Source organism: Cladophialophora psammophila, assembly GCF_000585535.1.
Source record: "Cladophialophora psammophila CBS 110553 chromosome Unknown aczJe-supercont1.19, whole genome shotgun sequence".
Taxonomy (NCBI): Eukaryota; Fungi; Ascomycota; class Eurotiomycetes; order Chaetothyriales; family Herpotrichiellaceae; genus Cladophialophora; species Cladophialophora psammophila.
In genome coordinates this window covers 586,681-605,080 of record NW_006912940.1, presented here as the reverse complement: position 1 = coordinate 605,080, position 18,400 = coordinate 586,681, and the positions used below count along the sequence as shown (strand labels likewise).

General features: G+C 52.5%; 7 protein-coding genes across 7 annotated transcripts; 3 read left to right on the top strand and 4 right to left on the bottom strand.

Moving 5' to 3' along the window:
- Positions 1-89: 89 nt before the first annotated feature.
- On the bottom strand, positions 90-425 carry A1O5_10358 (uncharacterized protein; the record flags this gene model as incomplete). The annotated part of the gene is made up of 1 exon (XM_007750934.1): positions 90-425. One exon carries the CDS (start codon positions 423-425, stop codon positions 90-92), a length of 336 nt encoding a protein of 111 aa, XP_007749124.1.
- Positions 426-3,187: 2,762 nt separating this feature from the next.
- On the top strand, positions 3,188-4,905 carry A1O5_10357 (uncharacterized protein; the record flags this gene model as incomplete). Its single annotated transcript, XM_007750933.1, has 3 exons — positions 3,188-3,259; positions 3,318-4,631; positions 4,768-4,905. 3 exons carry the CDS (start codon positions 3,188-3,190, stop codon positions 4,903-4,905), a joined length of 1,524 nt encoding a protein of 507 aa, XP_007749123.1.
- Positions 4,906-6,440: 1,535 nt separating this feature from the next.
- A1O5_10356 (uncharacterized protein) lies at positions 6,441-7,728 on the bottom strand (the record flags this gene model as incomplete). Its single annotated transcript, XM_007750932.1, has 2 exons — positions 6,441-7,284; positions 7,334-7,728. The coding sequence occupies 2 exons, from the start codon at positions 7,726-7,728 to the stop codon at positions 6,441-6,443; spliced, it is 1,239 nt and encodes a 412-aa protein (XP_007749122.1).
- An 819-nt stretch (positions 7,729-8,547) lies between these two features.
- On the top strand, positions 8,548-10,891 carry A1O5_10355 (uncharacterized protein; the record flags this gene model as incomplete). The annotated part of the gene is made up of 2 exons (XM_007750931.1): positions 8,548-9,717; positions 9,770-10,891. The coding sequence occupies 2 exons, from the start codon at positions 8,548-8,550 to the stop codon at positions 10,889-10,891; spliced, it is 2,292 nt and encodes a 763-aa protein (XP_007749121.1).
- Positions 10,892-10,915: 24 nt separating this feature from the next.
- A1O5_10354 (uncharacterized protein) lies at positions 10,916-11,989 on the bottom strand (the record flags this gene model as incomplete). Its single annotated transcript, XM_007750930.1, has 2 exons — positions 10,916-11,078; positions 11,127-11,989. 2 exons carry the CDS (start codon positions 11,987-11,989, stop codon positions 10,916-10,918), a joined length of 1,026 nt encoding a protein of 341 aa, XP_007749120.1.
- A 1,321-nt stretch (positions 11,990-13,310) lies between these two features.
- On the top strand, positions 13,311-14,480 carry A1O5_10353 (beta-lactamase; the record flags this gene model as incomplete). The annotated part of the gene is made up of 1 exon (XM_007750929.1): positions 13,311-14,480. The coding sequence occupies one exon, from the start codon at positions 13,311-13,313 to the stop codon at positions 14,478-14,480; it is 1,170 nt and encodes a 389-aa protein (XP_007749119.1).
- A 1,901-nt stretch (positions 14,481-16,381) lies between these two features.
- On the bottom strand, positions 16,382-17,949 carry A1O5_10352 (uncharacterized protein; the record flags this gene model as incomplete). The annotated part of the gene is made up of 4 exons (XM_007750928.1): positions 16,382-16,955; positions 17,099-17,258; positions 17,343-17,694; positions 17,797-17,949. The coding sequence occupies 4 exons, from the start codon at positions 17,947-17,949 to the stop codon at positions 16,382-16,384; spliced, it is 1,239 nt and encodes a 412-aa protein (XP_007749118.1).
- Positions 17,950-18,400: the final 451 nt, after the last annotated feature.

Genomic DNA, 18,400 nt, shown 5'->3' with positions numbered 1-18,400 from the left:
ACGATGCGACTCCTTGCCCCAGCGCAGTTTCCTTATTGTCCATTTCTAGTCACTAGATTCCCCTTTCAGTGAGAGCGCAGTCACCCCCATCAAACTAGGGCAATCGTGCATCGAGACGCGTACACTTGCTCGAAGAAGGGCGTTGCCGCGCCCTCATCAATCTTGATTGAGTCCACTTCCATCTGCCAGTCACGCATAACATTAAAGGTTCCCATCCGGCGGTACTCTGGAAAGCCGCGGTGAAAAGCTCCAGCATTTTCCATCACGAGACCGTATACTTCATGGGGGACCTTTGCAGGTGATGTCCTCCATTGCTTTTCATCGCTGCCATCGGCAAGATCTGCTGTCACCACAACTGCCATTTGTCCACCGTGAGCCGTGAAATTGCCACTTTCCTCCTCTTCTGCGTCAAGATAGATGTGCATCTCCAGACCATTCGGGAGCCTGAATTCTAGTAGAGTTGCTGGGAACAGCCAAGCGTCGAACAGGAGCTTCGTGTACTCACTATTGACACCAGAAGACTTGACCGTTTCAAGCAGGTCGGCGCAAGGAAGGGAGCCGGATCCGTCAGACCAAAGCAGGGATCTCTGCATTGAACACCACGACCAAGAAGGGAATGATAGAGACTTTGTCGGCGGCCATACACGCTGCTCCTCGCCACGCCAGGCACTCCAGCATATGCCATGACATAAATCGTTCTTTCAGAGTCCAAGCATGTGCTGGTCATTTGCACCAAAGTAAATTCCAAACTTCTGTGCCACTCCCGATAGAGCGATCAGTCCATCACTCTCTTTTGAGAGCTGACGCTGGATATATTGGGACGTCATTGCGTATCATCGAAGCCGGACTTTCTCCATGTCGTTAACAATAGCTCAAGATTGCATAAGTCAACGTCTTTCCTTCCGTCTTGAGCAGCCGGACTGTGTCGTCATCCATCACCTCGAGAAGCCGCAATGGGCCCAGATTTTCCTTCGATTTCGAACAACCTCCGTGTTCGCTTGATTTGGAGTCCACGCATGTACTTATCCACTGATGCATCAATTCCAGTGATTGGGTCGTCAGGGCAACCCTTTTCGGAAACGCTATCAAGAATTCTGCGGGGGTTCCAAAATTAGCCAGTCTTTGGCCATCAACAATCTCATGATGACTTACCAAATCTGCGTCCACTTCTATCGTGATCACACTGACAGTACCCTCGAGGTAAACCTGGCCACAGATCCAGGAGGGTTCCGCTATACATATGTCTCGCAACCATTTTGAGCCGCGCAAGAGGTATTCAGATAATACAAGGCGCAGCTTTTTGGATTTTTGCTGAGGCCGGTTCTTGAATCTGTTTTTCCCCTTTTGAAAATGCACTGCGAGAGCAGGGTCTGACTCGCAGTAACTCTGAACGACCTGTTTGATGAAAGCACACATGTGACATCCATTCTGCGCAGATTTTGTTAGATTGGGAAGGAAGGGGAAGTGGTCTTCAATCTGATAGGGTAGGTGAATGAATCCACGATACCCTCGAATCTCTTGGTCGATGATGCGAGACTGGTCATATGAGGAGCCGGCAGTCATTGCAGAAGGTGGCGTTAGATTGGATGGTCGGTGAGATGAATTTAGGGCTTAGAGTCGAAGAATCAACAGGAAGACTCGCTGGCTTAGAGTAACAGGAGATATTCGGCGGTGCATGAAGAATCCTCTCGAATGGCTGGGTTCCAGCGCATGATAAGCTCAAAAGTCTTAAAAAGTTTAGGTATGTTATACAACAACTTGAGGGGGCGTTTACCTATCCAATGTTAAGGTTAAAACTGAGCTTTTAAGCCGACTACAAGCCTGATCTGGCTTCTTTCACGGAGTACTGGGTACTCGGTACCGAGATACTCGTAGCTAAGGGGAGCATGGCAAGAATAGCCGAGAGCGGGGAAGCGGGGCTCATCCAACAACTCCTCGTCACTATTGTCCGAAAGTGGTTTAGCTCATTACGCAGCTGCCTAAATGGCTACTAGCTCCACCAGTGACGACGTCGCGTCTGAGCCTGCTTCAGGTCAGTTTGTACGCCCTTCTGGCCCTTCTGGCCCTTTCACCTTGCAACGAGGACCTGTAGATTTGACACTGTCAGACAGCCATGGAACGCTCTCTCTGGCTCCACTAACCCCCGCCATTCCTCAGGGAGAGCAGAGACGGGCTCTGCTTCGTCGACTACCAGGGACAAGGCTGATCATTTATGCCAGCTCGCTGCCCACGCCATGATTCATCGCTCAGGCTTTAGCTTTTCCCAGCCCAAGATCCTCCGCAGCAACCAGTCCCGAGTATTCCCTTCTCCGGTTGACTTTGGCCCAGGCGAAACAAAGTCCCCGTACAAGGCGCCAAGGAAGGTAATAACAGAAGGAAGGCTGTCCCGGCTGGCGCCTGCCTGAAATAGGACAGGCGTGTCTCGTGACGGCAGGTCCAGATCCTGAACGTCCAACGTACAAATTCCGCCCTGGATTCGAGTTACCAACCTCATGGAATGGTGACTACTTCAATACTCAAGTCGTAGAGTTCTTCTTCTACTTTATATTTCACATCTGCATAACACCTCAACTTAACCAACATATCCCTCGCTAGTCTGACGAGATCAGCATATGCCGCATGAGGCTGAAGAATCGCTCGCTGTGTAACGACCCCTCTTGACGGAGATCATGGTAGAACATATATTCACCAGAATCTCCCTTTCTGACTTGAATCATCGCCTGAACGCCATCCCATGCAGCCCTTGTGGGCTCCAGATCCGCCGGGGACTGTCAACCCAGCGAAGCTCGCTAAGAACGCTGAGGCAGGACATACAACCGCCTCTGAGATCCTGGACATATTGTGCGCGCTCCCTCTATCTGACGATGAAACAACTACAGAAGCGAGCCAGGACGCAGCCGCGGCTCCATCGACGCAGCCGATACCTCGTCCAGCTGTTCCCCTTCCCCGCATAACCTCCGACTGGGAGACCTATGATATTTTCCTGGGTGAAAGTCAGAGGTACCAGCAAACCCGTATGGAATTTGACGCCCTTTACGCTGCATACATACGCCCGTTCTCTCCAAGGTCGAGACGCACTTCACACTATGGCTATTTTCGGACCCAGGTGAAGGATTGGGGGAAACTCCTTGTCCCCGTGGATTCCAGAGCAGGTCTCGATGCTACTGTCGTGACAGATCGCGCAAGGATGTCGATATACGACGCTTACCTCCTCCGAGCCGACATTATGAAGAATATAAACTTTTTCCGAAGGCATCAAGTACGTCAGTCGCATTTGTTGACCGAGGTGGAGTGGCTAACTGCATCGTGTTCAATAGGTCGTGTTCAACCCTGAGACTGAGATGTACTCCTTCTTGACCCGAGAAGGCCGTGTCGGACTGGAGGGCTTTGCAAAGATCGAAATGGAGTCCAAAAACCTCCCTCTTGTCATATCTAAGTTTCGCAGGCTCTTCCAGGACAAAACCTCTACGACGTGGACTAAAAGATACGAACCCCTGTCGCGCCGACAAGGAAGATTTACGTTTGTCGAACTAGACTATCAGAAATCCACTGTACGCCCTAAAAAGCTTCCAGAATATGCTGCGGTTGACGCGAAAATCAATGATGAGGTTAAGGATTTGATGGAGCGCATACTTTTTGGCGGTCCTCTAAGGAGTGGCAACAGCAGCGAGAACCCGAGCACGTCGGGATCATGGGTAGCATTCACCGCCCCATTTGAGCATATTAGTTCGTGGGTCGTCTTCTCGGCGTTCAAGACCTTAGATCGTATCCGAAAACATCTTGAATCCGGTACCACTATCAACTGGAAGACTATCCTGAGGCTGTCATCGCAATACCGCAGCCAGATTCCTTTCTGCTCCGGGGACGACCGTCCGCCAGTGGTCTCGAGTTACCACGCCCTATTCCTTGAGTTTCAATTCCTGTACTGCCTCTGGCCTCGGCGGGAGATTGCCAACATGGCAACTGCAATACATTGCCGAGGATCGCTCCAGCTTAATACGTACAAGGCCCTCGCTCAGCCGCTTTACCAAGCTTACAGCTCCTTGCGGCATGGTTTCCGCCGCCTGACCGATGCTTCCACGCTTGAATTCCGTCAGCTCCAAAGCTATCTTGAAAATTCCTGCCACCGAATCCATTGCCTGACCCTGGAGCTGCAGGAGATCTACCGGGTCTTCGTGAAGGCCAACCTACCGAACCCGTACCATGACTGGATCGAGACCAAGAAATTCGACGACCCGTGTGGCGAAATGAGATTCCTCCTGTGGCACGGCACTCCACTCGACTCGCTCCTCGGCATCCTCGACCTCGGTCTGCAGATCCGTCGACATGGTGCCAGCTGGACCGGGACCATGTTCGGCAACGGCATCTATCTCGCCGACGCGTCGAGCAAGTCTGCCAGCTTCTGCAAGTATGACTCATGGGATGGACAAGCGGTTCTGCTTCTCTGCGAAGCCGATGTCGGGGCGTCGCGCATCCGGACCCAGACGAGCATCTACAACGGGCACGAGCTCATCAAGCAGTCTTGCGGTCGACACAGGTGCATCGAAGGACTTGGGCGGACCGGCCCAGCGAGGTGGAAGCGAGTTGGGTGGAAATTAGAGCCTGGTGTGGGTGACGGGATGCCTTGGATGGTATGTGTGTGTGGTTTAGGAGCGAGCCCTCCTCTTCCATTTTCTTTTGTTTATTTTCCCTTCGCCCCGGATCATGTCACATCCGTCCCGCGGAAATAAGAGCGTGGCTAATCTCTGTCGCCTGACGCTTTCACAGCCGGAAACGATCGTCCCGTACAGCGACACCCACTCCGGTGGCGTTCTTGGATTCAACGAATATGCGCTCTACGATCCTGCGCACGTTCTCATCCGATACTTGTTTCGCGTGCAGATTAAGCGACGACTCCACTGGTAGTTCACCAACCAGTCAGACCGGCTCGCTTGCTTGAATGGTGATAACGAAGTGGACTGGTGTGGTGTGCGGAAGTGCACATGTGATCTTGATTTAGCTTGAAGATGACTCTGGCTTTGGCTTTCTGCATAGGCGAGCAATTCATGGTTCCCCCGCGGTCCAAAGTTGGTTTTGGAGTGTGGTCGTCAAGGTCATAACACAGCAGCGACATGCCGAGCCGCAGAGTAGGTCCTTAGGCCGGGGAAACTCGGATTGCTTGCACAGCCAGGCACCGACGGAGGTACGGACGGCGCAAGGTGTGTGTGTGGATGCGCCACAGCTCAGACCTCGATATATCCGATGCCCGTTGGGACAGGAAACCCCTGCATGATTTTGCGTGCGAGGTCCTAAATACGGGGCCAAAAAGGGGCTGTGGATTAGGCTGGCAGGGAAGAAGGAAGGAAGGCGTTCAGGTCCTCGTCGCGAGTTCACCCGGTACGGCGTACGAAAATTGTCAATTATGGAGTATATACGTGTGGGTAACTGCGCGGGTAGATGGATGAATTGCACAAAGAACAGGTACAAGTGCGAAGCACAAGGAGAGAATTAGATCTATTTAATATTTTTTTCATCAAAAGCTCATCTTCTTGTTTTGTAGTAGCAGGTCGAGTTATCAACCGAAAGAAGAAACGTGAAGCCGAATGCCCGGTATATCATTAAAAGACATGAAATGGAATGGGCGAGCTGATATCCCCGGCATCATATAACACAATATAAAATAATATATTACCTAGGTAAGTTTCAAATCCGCCGTCTATACGCTAGGTCTCGAGCTATGTATATATTCTGCTGGGGACTTTACTGACTACATTAGCCGACCAAATGAACATGAATCGATCACGAATGCTTGGAAAAGAGGGGGGCTTTGGAACGCCTTTTAAACCTCGCACCTAGAACAGCATAACTTGGGCCGGCAGGACATGGCGAAGCGTTGAAAGGGCTCATCTGTCATGATGGAAGAAAGACCACAGGATGGAACGAAGGATAAGTCTGAACGCGGGCTATACTAAAAGTCCACGAAGCAGTTTCTTGCACCAAGGGGGTTTTACAGGTGTATCGCGGGGCACCATCGCAGACCCTCATCAGCGTCAGGTGGCGGAAGAAGCTCATTAAGCCACGCGATTTAGTGGAATGTCCATGCAATCAATGGGCTCCAAGTAGATAAAAATATCTCGAATTCGGTTTCTCAGAAAGAAAGAAAGAAAGAAAGAAAAGAGAAAGAAGGGAAACAAAAGAGACTCTGACCTTGACTACCCCAGTCCTACACTCCCTTCTGCTCACATAGAGTTCTCTTTCAACGCCCAAATCCCAATCCACGGGGAACCCAAGGAAGGTGTTGCGAGAATGACCCCGGAGGCTCATCGCTCCTTAAATCCTGATGGGGGACGTAGTGGCAAAGGGGGGAGGGGGGGAGGTGATAATGGTGTGACTTCTGTCTGGTGTCGTGGTGGATGACATCGGGAGGAGACGAGGTCAACCTGCCGAGGAACGACCCCTCATCATTCATCCCCGTGGTTGTTGTCGCCAATCGTGAGTCGTGGGTAGTTCCGTTTATCGGCTCCGGCGTTGTCGAAGTACAGAGCAAGTCTGCTCGCCCAATAATCATGTGTCCGTTCCCTATCTTCCACTAATCCCATCTTCGCACCCCTCCCTAGTAGGGCATTCGCGACAGAGAGATGTCCGTTCTGCAGTGCATAGAACAGTGGTGCGTGTCCTGCGCTGTCTACCGCATCTATTTCGGCACCGTTCTGGATGAGTAGAAGGGACGCATCCACGTGTCCGTTCTGCGCGGCGTGGTGGAGGGCTGTTGCGCCATTGACGTCCGGGGTGGAGACCGAGGCGCAGTGCGAGAGGAGGAGGGTGAGGGTAGTGAGGGAGCCGGACATGCCAGCGTTGTGCAGAGCAGTGTAGCCATGGTTACTATCGAGATGGTCGACGGGATAGCCAGAAGCTAGAAGGTGCTGGAGTTTGCGGAGGTTGGAGGCGGCGGCGGCACGAGGGAGAGCGTCCGCTTTGGCGGTGGATGGTTTGGAATGGGAGAAGGGCGATGTGAGTGAGACACGTAGTCGGGAAGATGATGTGGGGCGTAGCTCTGATGGCTGTAAGAGCACGGGTGCCTGGGTGTCTTTGGTGAAGGCGACGAGCCGGGGGAACGAGGATTGGTGTAGTTGTGGTAATGTCGCGAAGCTGGTCTCATTCCCATTTGCCAACAAGAGGTGCTGCGCCTTGCCCTCAATCTCGAGCATGTTAAGCCTTGATTGTGATTGAATCCGCTCGCATGGTGACGCTCCCAGCCGCGCGAGGATTTCGTCAACTTTGCCCTCCATTCTGGACTCCAAGAGTCTAGGCAGATGTTAGTCCGTAGTAAAATCGGAGGCCCTCGGTTTCTTACGACTGTCTACTGCTTTGAAGCGCAGTTAGCAGCGAGGTGCTAGAGATGATGCGCAGCCTCAACGCTGGGACGTCTTCGGCGCCCCATTTTAGGCGCGCAAAGAGGTGAGGGTTGTCCTTGATCAGCTCAGAATGCCTTCGCAGAGTGGTCGAGACGTCCTGGAGCACATCGCGACACACATTGTAGGCCGATAGTAGTCGGAGCCTCTCGGACTCTGCCAGCGTTCGCATATAATGAACCCTACCGTCGCCCAGGGTCTGTAGGATGCCACACAGGGCGAATAGCTCCGATGCCATGACTCGAGCTTCAGAGGGCGAATTCTTGCAGGTGTGGTACACGTTCCATGCGAACTGTGGGACGGTGACCAGGTCACCTAGGCTAAATCCGAAGCTCATTTTGGGTCGTCACGACATAGTGTTGCGGTCATTGTCAACGTCCTGGCGACGGTGATGGTGAGAGGTAGCCCTGGATTTGAAACACGAAGCTGAAAACTCGTGGAAAGTGTCACAAGCTCTCCTATATAGGCGGATGAGAAAGCCGAGCACTGACACACGACCCAAGCTAAGCGAAGGTGTATGCGTCGGGCACCATTTGTGTTGGTCGTTTTGGGCTCCTGATGGGAGTTTCGGGTCCCATGGGAGTGAGTTGTTTCGTTGGCAGGGCGGCTGAGCAGCATCTGAGATGGCTGCAGTGCCGAAAGGTCCATCGAGCAAAGCGGCGCCCTGCAGCTGCGTGCACTGGCTGGCCGGGCGCATCACGCGCGCATTGATTGCTGGGTACCAGGCTGGTGAGGCCCTAGTGTCGCGATGTCTGGGTTGCGAATCTCGGCCCAACTGAATCTCTCAAGACCTTTACTTTCCTTGTCCTAGCGCCTCCCCAGTACAATCAATGGTTTCCCATACTGTAAGTTACTGGATATTGCGAGCGATACATTTCACACAACAGTACATTGCCTACCAGTAGGTACTCCTCCTTTCTTGGGCTATTATTTGAATCCACTTCCCTGGATTTTTCCAACATCTACAATCCAATGAGAAATTAGACTGTGCTTGCAGCTTGGACCAACACTGCTTGGGGAGTCTGCCATCTTCCATCAAGACCAGGCGGGGCAAGGGCCGGACGAGATTTGGCATAAGGCTGAAGCTCAACAAGCTGTGCGTCAGCGAGTCCAGGCCACTTGCGTTCAGCAGGACACAGGCGATCAATTTGCACCAATGTCGAAGATCTTCGAAGAATACCAGGAAAGGGGGTCGGTCGACGCATTGAATGCCAGTCTCAGCGCCGTTTACACCAGACTCGAGCAAATTCGTAGATCAGCCGGCCACTGTCCGGATGAAATCCTTGCGCTAAAGAACGAAGTCACCGATCTGAAAGTCCTTCTCCCGGACATTGTCGGCACAGGTAATACTGATGATGTCGAACATGGTCAGCGGCATCGCCCGCTTCCTGCCATCTCAAGAATCCTCGTCCATCTCGAAGAAATTCTTCCCCGCATCGATGAGGCGGCTCAAGGGTATCTCAGCGCGTTGGGGCACCCGACATCGTTGCTAGGCCGTGCGACGAAAGCACATCGTCGTCAAAAGTTGTGTGAGCTCGCATTCCTCCTGCAACAAATTCGCCCGCTACGGGAGGAGCTGAGAAAAGCCATCGCCTCTGCTTCCGGACTTGTCAGAGTCGACCTGGCCCTTCTCGACATTTCGCAAGCGACGAGAGCCGCAAGGGTTGCAAACGAAAGGATGCAGGCCGACACCGCTCAAGCTGGACTGTGCAAGACACGAGAAATGAATCAATCATTCGTATCTGGAGACAAGGGCCCGCACCATAACACATGGAAAGAGGTCAGATCCGCCAACGCAACCGTCAATAAACGGGTTACCTCTTGGGTTGAGTTGTCGCCGAACATGGCGTTCCACATGAACGCCATCAACACTCGGGAATCATCAATCTCTCAGATCGGCGTGACAGTCTCTCGCTTCGGCCGAGGCTCCTGCAAAACATGGTGTAGCTGCGTGTGTCACCAGAAATACTCCCTCAACACGCCCAAGATATTCCAAGGCATCTTCGGAAGCCTCTTCTTGGGTTACTCTGGCCTACCCCTAGGCCGACAAAAATGCTCAAAGGCATCCTGTATCCGCAACACCACCTTTAGTGTCAAAGCCACCTACCACTTCCCCTCCTGGTACTTCTCCCGCGCCGTCTCCCTCGGCATCGTCAACAGCCTCTCCGAAATGTCCATTCATATTTCAATACGCCCCGTAGTCCAACGCTCCGAACTCTTCATCTTCGCCGCCCAAGGTAATGTGCTCGCCGCGCAGGACATACTCTCAAAGAAGCTCGCCCATCCTAATGAGGTGCACACAAATTTCGGGAACACAGCTCTACACGTACGCGACCGTGCCCCGGATCTGTAGAATTTGCAGCTAATACGACTCACAGTATGCCATCGACTTCGGCCACCCCGAAATCTGCGACCTCCTCCTCCATGCCGGCGCCGACCCGACGATCGAAAACGCCGTAGGCAGCTCCGCCGTGGACAGAGCATGGACCGTCATTCTCACACAACCCGACAGCTCCCCCCTTGCAGAGAACTTCAAACGGCTCTTCGGCTCAGGCGATGTAGTCGAAGAAATGGGTTTCTCCGTTGTCCACAAATCCCTCCTCGGCCTCCTTCGCATCGAACTTCAGGAACTCCTCGAGTCTTCCAGAGCGGAGGTCGACGCCGTGGACCACGAGAATCGAACTGCTCTATCATGGGCTGCTCAGCGGGGTGACGCGAAGATTGTAGGCCAGTTACTGCGTCATGATGCCGATCCGAACATCTGCTCGAAACTCAAAGCATCTCCATTGCACTATGCGTTACGAAGCAAATCCCCTGAATGTGTGCGCTTGCTCGTTAATGCTCAAGCATCCGTTTCTTACTGCGACTGGGGCGGCTGGCCCCCCGTGCACACCGCGGCAATGAATCAAGATGATCCCGCTTATATGATCGCCTTGATCGATGGCGGCGCGGACGTGAATGCTGTTCTACCTCCAGGCGCATCTGGTCGAGGAAAAACAGCGCTGCACCGCGCCGCTTTGAGTAATCGAGCGCAGATGGCGACCTGTCTACTGGATCATGGCGCGCGTATTGATCAACAGAGTATAGGTGGCTCGACCCCGCTAATTGAGGCGATTGATTACGAGAGCGTGGATGTTATTGGGGTGTTGATGGGAAGGGGGGCGGATTACACCATAAGTGATGACGTGGGGCAGTCGATTTTACATCGTGTTGCGTCCAAGGGGAGTATGAAGACGTTGAAGGTGTTTTTGGATGAGGGGTTCGATTTGTCGAAACTGGATCCTGGGGCAAGGGATGTGTTTGGATATACGGCACAAGATATTTTACACGGGGTAAGGAGTGTTGCTCTGGGTGAAGAGTTTATCAGAACTATGGAAGACTGGATTGCGGCGCTGAAGCAGGGAAACAAACAATCTCCCCACGAGAAAGAAACCGAACGATCCTCGGATTCAAGCAGCGACGATGAGTTCTTTGAAGCCGAAGAGACGTCGGCAATATGATCATCGCTCGAAGCGACTATCTTCTCAGCAATAACCCATGAACGACTGGCGCTCCCTGACAAATTGTTGATACGCTTCGTCAGAGTCGTCTTCTTCAGATTTGCACCCACAGTAGGAAAACGCTTCTCGCAGGGCAAGCCGGTCAAGTTCAGCTGCAGAATCCAGCTCGTGCTTATCGCGGTGAAACCTAGGAGGATGTCAGATCGGCCCAGGAGGGCGATAGGAGGATGCCCACCTAGCGTACTGTAAGTCAACGATGACAACGAACCAATCGTCTCTAGCTGAAATTGCAGAAGACTCATTCTGGCCATGAGAATCGGCACAAATGAGCAATTGGTTGCTCTTCATGCTGCCGTGTGAGATGTCGCAGGAATGCAATGCCTTCAACGCAAACGCAGTTTTCTCGCGGAGGACGGACGCCGAACTTGATCTGAGACGGCTGTCCATGTCTTTCAGTGTTGTCGAGTGTGCAAGATATTCCATGACAAGATATAAGCCCGTCACGACAGCGGCACTTGCGTCCTCGTACACTCCGCACACGTATGGCAGGACTGTTCCCTGTGCGACCCTCGCCTGGGCATATGCATTGACCTCATTGAAAAAAAGGGGGGCAAAGTCCCGACCGGTTCGTCGTGGGTCACGAGTGATCTCCGCCGCCGGATAGTACTTCAGGATCAGTCGCTGGGGGCCCTGCCGGGTATTGTGCTGTGGCCTTGATGGGTCTCTCGACACCACGTCGCTGCCCGCGAGCGCGTCTGCATCGTCCGTGATCACCTCGAGGACGGCAACCGAGCTGCTGGGGATCTGTCTGATGACACGTCCTCGTATGCAGGCATAGTCTGAAATGGAAGGCACCGGTCTCCTCTTCAACCGGCCAAGGATATGGCCAGGAAGAGACTGGCGGCATTCAAATTCGATGGCGCGAGCTCGCACACCCGGCTCTGGCTCAGGATGATTGTTCACCAACCCATTCGTCCCGCCGTTGACAGCGGGGGAGGCATCTTCCTGTTCTGAGATGTAGTTCCACGAACACCTTTGTGATGCAATTTGTGCCACTGCATCTGCTGAATGCCGATTGAGGTTCGGATCGCAGAACATGGTATTTGACGGCGTGATGCGTTTCAATCCAAGGAGTCGTTGTGCAGAGTAGAACGCGGAGACTTCCCATTTCCCCAGCCGTGGCGCTTCGCTGTGTAAGCGTTTCATTGAAAGCGTCTAGGAGACTTTCGCGTGCTCCAAAGTGGCATAACAAGAGGGTTCCATCTGTAAGTTCCCTATGCTCCCATCCCTACGGTAAAGGTTCTAAAGGAAAGGGCAAATGGGGCAAGCTTTGGCTGTATGGCCGGATGGAATAGATTCGACCATCCCCCTTGTGAGGTTCATAGGAGTTGACGGAACGCCTGCTGCCCTCAGGTGGACGCCCTCCAGTGTCAGGCTGACGTATCTGATGGTCGTGTAACCCTTGACGTTGAGTCCAGCATGCAAACCGAAGGACGATCATCGGGCAGCCGAACGCGAGACCACTGGCTGCATTAGGTCACTCTAGCTAAGGCAATCGCCCTCTAGAATCAATACACGTGTAGAGGTGGACCGCTGCCGCGATCACGCGGTTTGGCGTGGTCCGCAGAGCCTCATAGTTGCTGCCTTGTTGCCTTGTAACGGGACGGCAATACGGTTTCTCTGCATACACCTACCGTAGTACAAAAAGGTGGCGGCGGGGTTACGATTGTGCGCTCACTGATGGTGCTTTGAATGGTTGGACCGGACGAGGGTGTCCTCGGCGTTAACGCCAAAGCCACGGCAGATGACAGAGCGACCAGTTGCCAAGTGCCTAAAAGTGAAGCTGGGCCTGCGAGGGTGGGGAGGCTGGGGAGGATAGGGAGAGTACTGTACTGGGTAGGTAGGTACCTCGTACCTAGTGGAGACACTTAACGGGCGCGAGCTTTGGCCCCACTAGCCTCGGTAATTTACCTTGACATCCCCTTTTTGACCAAGCCGACCAGGCTTAATCTCGATGGGCTTGATGACATCCTCGCTGCTTGTTTTCAGGACTGCTCAAGCCTCACCGCTCTGATTTAGATTGACACTGACAGCGGTTTATCACCGACATGATGGCATCAATTTTCCGCGTTGGGTGTGTATTTGTCCAGCCAAGCGGTGGTGCAGACGCTCGGATGTAGCCACGCATCCTTCCGGTTCCCCTGCCTTCGCCCGCAAACAAACCAAGTTGCTACTAGAAATTATGAGAAAATCCTCATCTGCATCGCTGTGATGTATTCTCGATCGTCGAAGGGCACACGCACTCGAGATTGTCGGCTGCAAATCATATTCGTAGTCTTCTGCCTTTTCGCTCTGAACATGGCCGGGTTGTTGAGGTGGCTGTACGTACCGACCGCGGCGACTGCCAGCGCATCTATTGATGGACACTGACTTTGGCTCAAGATGGCCCTTCTCAAACAGCCCGCTCAGCCCGTCGGCTTCAACCACAGGAGAAAATACACTCCTCGAGAAGCTTCGCAAAGACTACAACTACCCAGGCCTCGCCGCAGCTTCCAGCAGACATCGGGACTTTGCGTCTGCCGTTACGGGCCTCAGGCGGATAGATGCCCCCCCCAAAATCACTAAGGACGACCAATTTCATCTGGCATCAAATACCAAGGCAATGACGGCCACTACTTTTGCCATGGTGGTGAAAGATGGGCATTTGCATTGGGATTCTACCCTGGAGGAAGCCATTCCCTCTCTCGCAGATTCCATGGCCGAGGAGCACAAGAGCACCACGGTGAAGATGTTGACATCGCATCGGTCAGGCATCGATATTGACTGGGCAGCCGATGCTCAGTTCTACGAGTCCTTGTACAAGCCGGACATATCCCCAAAGCAGGCTCGATGGCTTATGGTCGAGAAAGCGTTGGGCGAGCCACCGGTAAGAACCAAGGGCAAATTTTGTTACGACAACACCAATTATTTGATCACCGCCGCCATCATAGAGCTGATCACAGGAAGTAGCTGGGAAGACTTTGTCCGGTCCCGTCTCTTCGAACCTCTCGGCATGCAACACACTGGATTTGGGCCCAACGACGAGACAAATGACACTTCTATCCGTAATCCCTGGCCACATCGATGGGTATCTGAGCCCTATGGACCAGCAGAACCCGTGTCAGATGTCGACTTCGACCATCGCGATAAACCACCAGCTTTCAACCCCGCTGCCAGAGTTCATTCCCCTATGGCCCAGTACAACAAGTTCCTGCAGGCCCATATAGACGGTGCTAACGGCCTCGACACGTCTCTCGGACTGTCTCAAGATATGTTCAAATTCCTGCATACACCTTACGCAGATGATGACATCTACACACCGGGCGGATGGCACTGCCAACAGCGGAATAAGGATGGCAAAAGTTACAGCATTTCACATTCGGGGAGCAACAGGTACAACTACGTAGTCGCATACGCTATCGTCGGCGGCGAGGACGAGGGAACTTATATGGTGATGGCCAACATCGGAGGAATCGGTGTCGGCGATGGTTTGCGAAAGATCATTAATGATCTAATAGCTGGAGATCTCCCGCTGTTTTCAAGCCTCTGAAGATTGCATCAAAAGTGTTTGATCCGGACATATAGAAGGCCCGAACCCCGCTGTATGGTGGTTGTATCGGGCATGGATGATTAGAAAGTTTTGAGCCAAGCATGGAAAGAAAAAAAACCACGTTGGGAAAAAGGCCGTTTTTCGCTTATGCAAGAGGAGGGGAATGATTATCGCATGGGAATCATAGTGGGAACTATTGCAAGGCGAAGCCTGAAAAGCTGCACTCAATTCTACATCCCAGATGGATAATATGGTCTCACACTCGGATGATCGAAGCCCCCCCCCCCCCCCCCCCCCCCCCCCCGCGCGCTCTCGTTGGAGTGCTCAATGCACACTTCATATACCGGATTTCCGAATCCCAGAGACTGTGTCCATCTCTTTACTTTACTGCAGGTTGCACAGGTCTTTGAAGGTAAAGTAATTTCTGGCGATATGATCGAGTCTGGAGTGAAGTCCTCGCTGTGATGGACTCGGCGAAGCAGTGTTTACCCTGCTTGTGAGCTCAAACTCGACATCATGGTACCGCTCTCGAGCCAGCCAATTGCAAATCCAGCCGACTCGTATACGTCCTTCATTAGTCGGAGTTGGTGATTTCGCTCCCGTGATATCGTATTGCTTGAGACTGTATCGATCTCATGAGAGTCGCCACCAGGTCAGCTTGATTGCGCATGCTTGGAACCGCCTCACTTCATATTACTGCTGATCCCATTCCAGCGTTAAAGAAACATCACCAATTCAAGTGACTCCAAATTCTCGGTATTAGGATCTAAGGTCTCCTCTCCATTGTATAATTGTATAGATGGATCCTCTTTTTATAAACTCCTAAGTTGCTAGCGTGGAACCACTTCTCGAATGCATTCGGGCCCAAAACAACTCCGTATTCGCCTTCGGGGACTATGAAGAAGTCATCCTCCAGGGCCCTCGCGGTGTATTTTGGGCACCAGACGAGTCGCAGAGATATTCTTCTCGTTCCATCCTGTTTCGTAACAGAGAAGTCGAGATCCCGCACACACGCTTCGGTAATCTCGCAGTGTAGGCTGTTTTGCCAGTCTTTCGGCACGACCTTTGTCGTTGGCCCTGCATTATAAATTTGAATAACGATTTGACATAGACTGGGATCCGATATTGGATTGCTTCCTACTTTGTCTGAGCTATCATGACGAACATCACTCGAAGTGATGTTGAAAGTAAAGGTTGCGCCATCGGCACGCCAAGACCCGCTGCCCAACGTATTTACTTTGCTTGTGCGAAAGAATTCTCGTTTCATTGTGATACAGCCGTGGGCACCGGTTAACCTTAAGGATCTCGCTCGTTTTGTTTTAAGAGCTACCTTTTTAGTTTCGCGCCTAAGAGTGTAGTTCATCCTAAGTATGAATTTAGTAGTGTAGACTGAAACGATTTTTAAGCACACGGTCTACAGCGAGCGACCATAACAAAGCTAATACTGTGACAAGGCAAAGTGGCTGTGCTTTGCTGGTAGAGTGGTAGCAGGGGAGAGAGTTGTCTAGTCACATGTCAAAACAAAATGGGCTGGCAGGGGGAGTGCGGGCAGTTTACAGTGCTGGCAGAGTGCGATTCTTTACAGTTTGAGGAGAGCATCATGAATTTCCATGGCCTTTTAGTGCCGTCTACCTAATTCCTGAGTGTTTTATCAGTCCTGTCTGCTCCTCGATGCTGCCGCCGTGCTAGGTGTCCGTAAGCCTAGCCGCTGTCTCTCTGGGTGGTGTCGGTGGTGGTGTGGTCTTGTCAGCGCCACCAAGAAACGCGTTCTCGATTCCCGACCTGCTGGACAGGCCTCTGTGCGTTGTTGCACGTGCACGCCGAATCCTGAAGTGCTCTGTTACACTATAATGGGCGGTATTGTAAATTTGACGGAAAGGTGATCATTAAAGTACAATTTTTTAAGCCTCATTTGACAAGGGGATCTCCCTGGCGGCTGTTTTGATATCATACACCCATACCCAATTACTTGTGGGCTTGTACTTGGGATCGTCTTTGTCGTGCCAGCTGCGGGCGTCCCTGGAACCATTTTCAACCACATCGATGCACCGGTTCCTCCTGAGGTTCTGGAACGTCCTCAAAATCCGAGGCACATCGGTTTTCGAGTCTGCCCTGGCGAGCAACTCGGCGATCGCCGCGCCATCTTCGATTCCCATGGCCGCACCCTGTGCGGCCGATGGAAGCATGGCATGCGACGCATCGCCTATCAAAACGATCTTGCTGCCGGGGAAGATCCAGTTCTCCAGGGGATGGAGGTCACAGAGGCGCCATTCCAGAACACCGTCTTTGGGCAAGTGCTTTGTCAAGGCCACCAGGCGTGGATCCCAATCTTTGTACTCCTCCTGAATGTCGGCTGGGTCGACGTCGGCAACGTATTTGGACCCAATGGCGCGGATGGTCGGTTGGTTGTACACCATGTTGTAGTCTTGTCCTCCTCGGATGGGGTACCCCAGGACGTGACGGCCTTGTCCGACCCTGAGAAGATCAAAGTGAGAAGAAAGAAGAGAAAAAGATACCAGGTTGGAGGCAATGAAAGGCAGCCGTCGGCCCGTAACGCTCGTAAAATATGAAGAGGCTGATGGCAAATAGACTGAAAGGGGTGAAAATAGCATACATACCAACAATGACTCGTCTGTTGCTTGGGATCGACTAGATCTTTGAGGTCGGGATACTCAGCAAGAATCTTGCCAGGAATTAAAGCGCGGTACGCCGAATAGCCATGGTGACGGGGCTCGTCTTGTCTGCCGAGAAGATTCTCTCGCGCACGGGATCTGTAGCCTAACCAGGAAGTCAACGATCTTGTTGTCAGAGCAGTAGCCAGTCTCATGGCTAATCTCAGTTGCTTGGGGGTTTTGGACTCACCATCAGCCGCTATTATGACATCCGCAGTGATCACACTTCCATCCTCGAGCACCGCGGCAGGGACGTCCCAGTCGTAACTCTTGGCCAAAACGCCCATCCTGATCGTAACCCCAACTTCTTGGGCCTTTTTGAGAAGGAGACCATGCACGTCAGCGCGGTGGACTTGCCATAACGGTCCTCCCTCGGCGGAGCTCGCACGGCTGGGGAAATGCTGTATCGACATGGGTTTGCCTTCGTGCGTCATGAACACCACGCGTCTCATGTGCGTTGAGCAGGCCTCCATTTCGTCCTGCAGGCCCATGTCTATGAGGACCTGAGCAGCGTTGCCAGACAACAAGATACCTGCTCCGACCTAAAAACTAAAATTAAAATGTTGCTCCCTCGCCGTTTTGGCCAATCCCCACTATTCGTGATGGAACCTGAGTATGTCCAGGTCGGACGAGAGAATACTCACATGGGTGTAAAATTGCGTTGCTTCCAGAACGGTGACATTGAACCCTTTTCTGTTGCATGCAATTGCGGTTGTTAGCCCTGCGATGCCGCCTCCGATGATAAGAACGTCGAACTTCGGAACCGTATGTCCATTCGTATGTGAGCTGGTGGCCATGTTGACGAGTTCCAGGTTTCAGGGTGTCGATTGAATTCTCCAAGACGGGCCTTGATCCAGCCCATGGGATTTTTGTCGTTCCTTTAGTTGGACTTCTGACCTGACCAGGGCGGCTGAAGCGCCGGTGATTCGGCATTTTGGGGTTACGGAACCTAGCCCACTTGAACCTTTACCCGAGAGGCTCTTGGAATAAGGACATTCCGATGGTGCCGTCCTCATGGAACGATAGCCGGATGCAAACAGTCTCAGGTGAGTCTGGTCATTAGTGTCGTAAAGAAGTTCATCAGGACATTGTAGATTCTGTCTTACATTCCCCATTGGCGTGACATGAATTACCCAATACCCCGCCCCTTTTGTACCGAAGGAAAAAGAAAATGTGAGCAGGTGACCATTCGGTCTGTGATTACCCGTTAGTAATGAAGACGTCGGCAGTACAGTCAATGACAAGTCT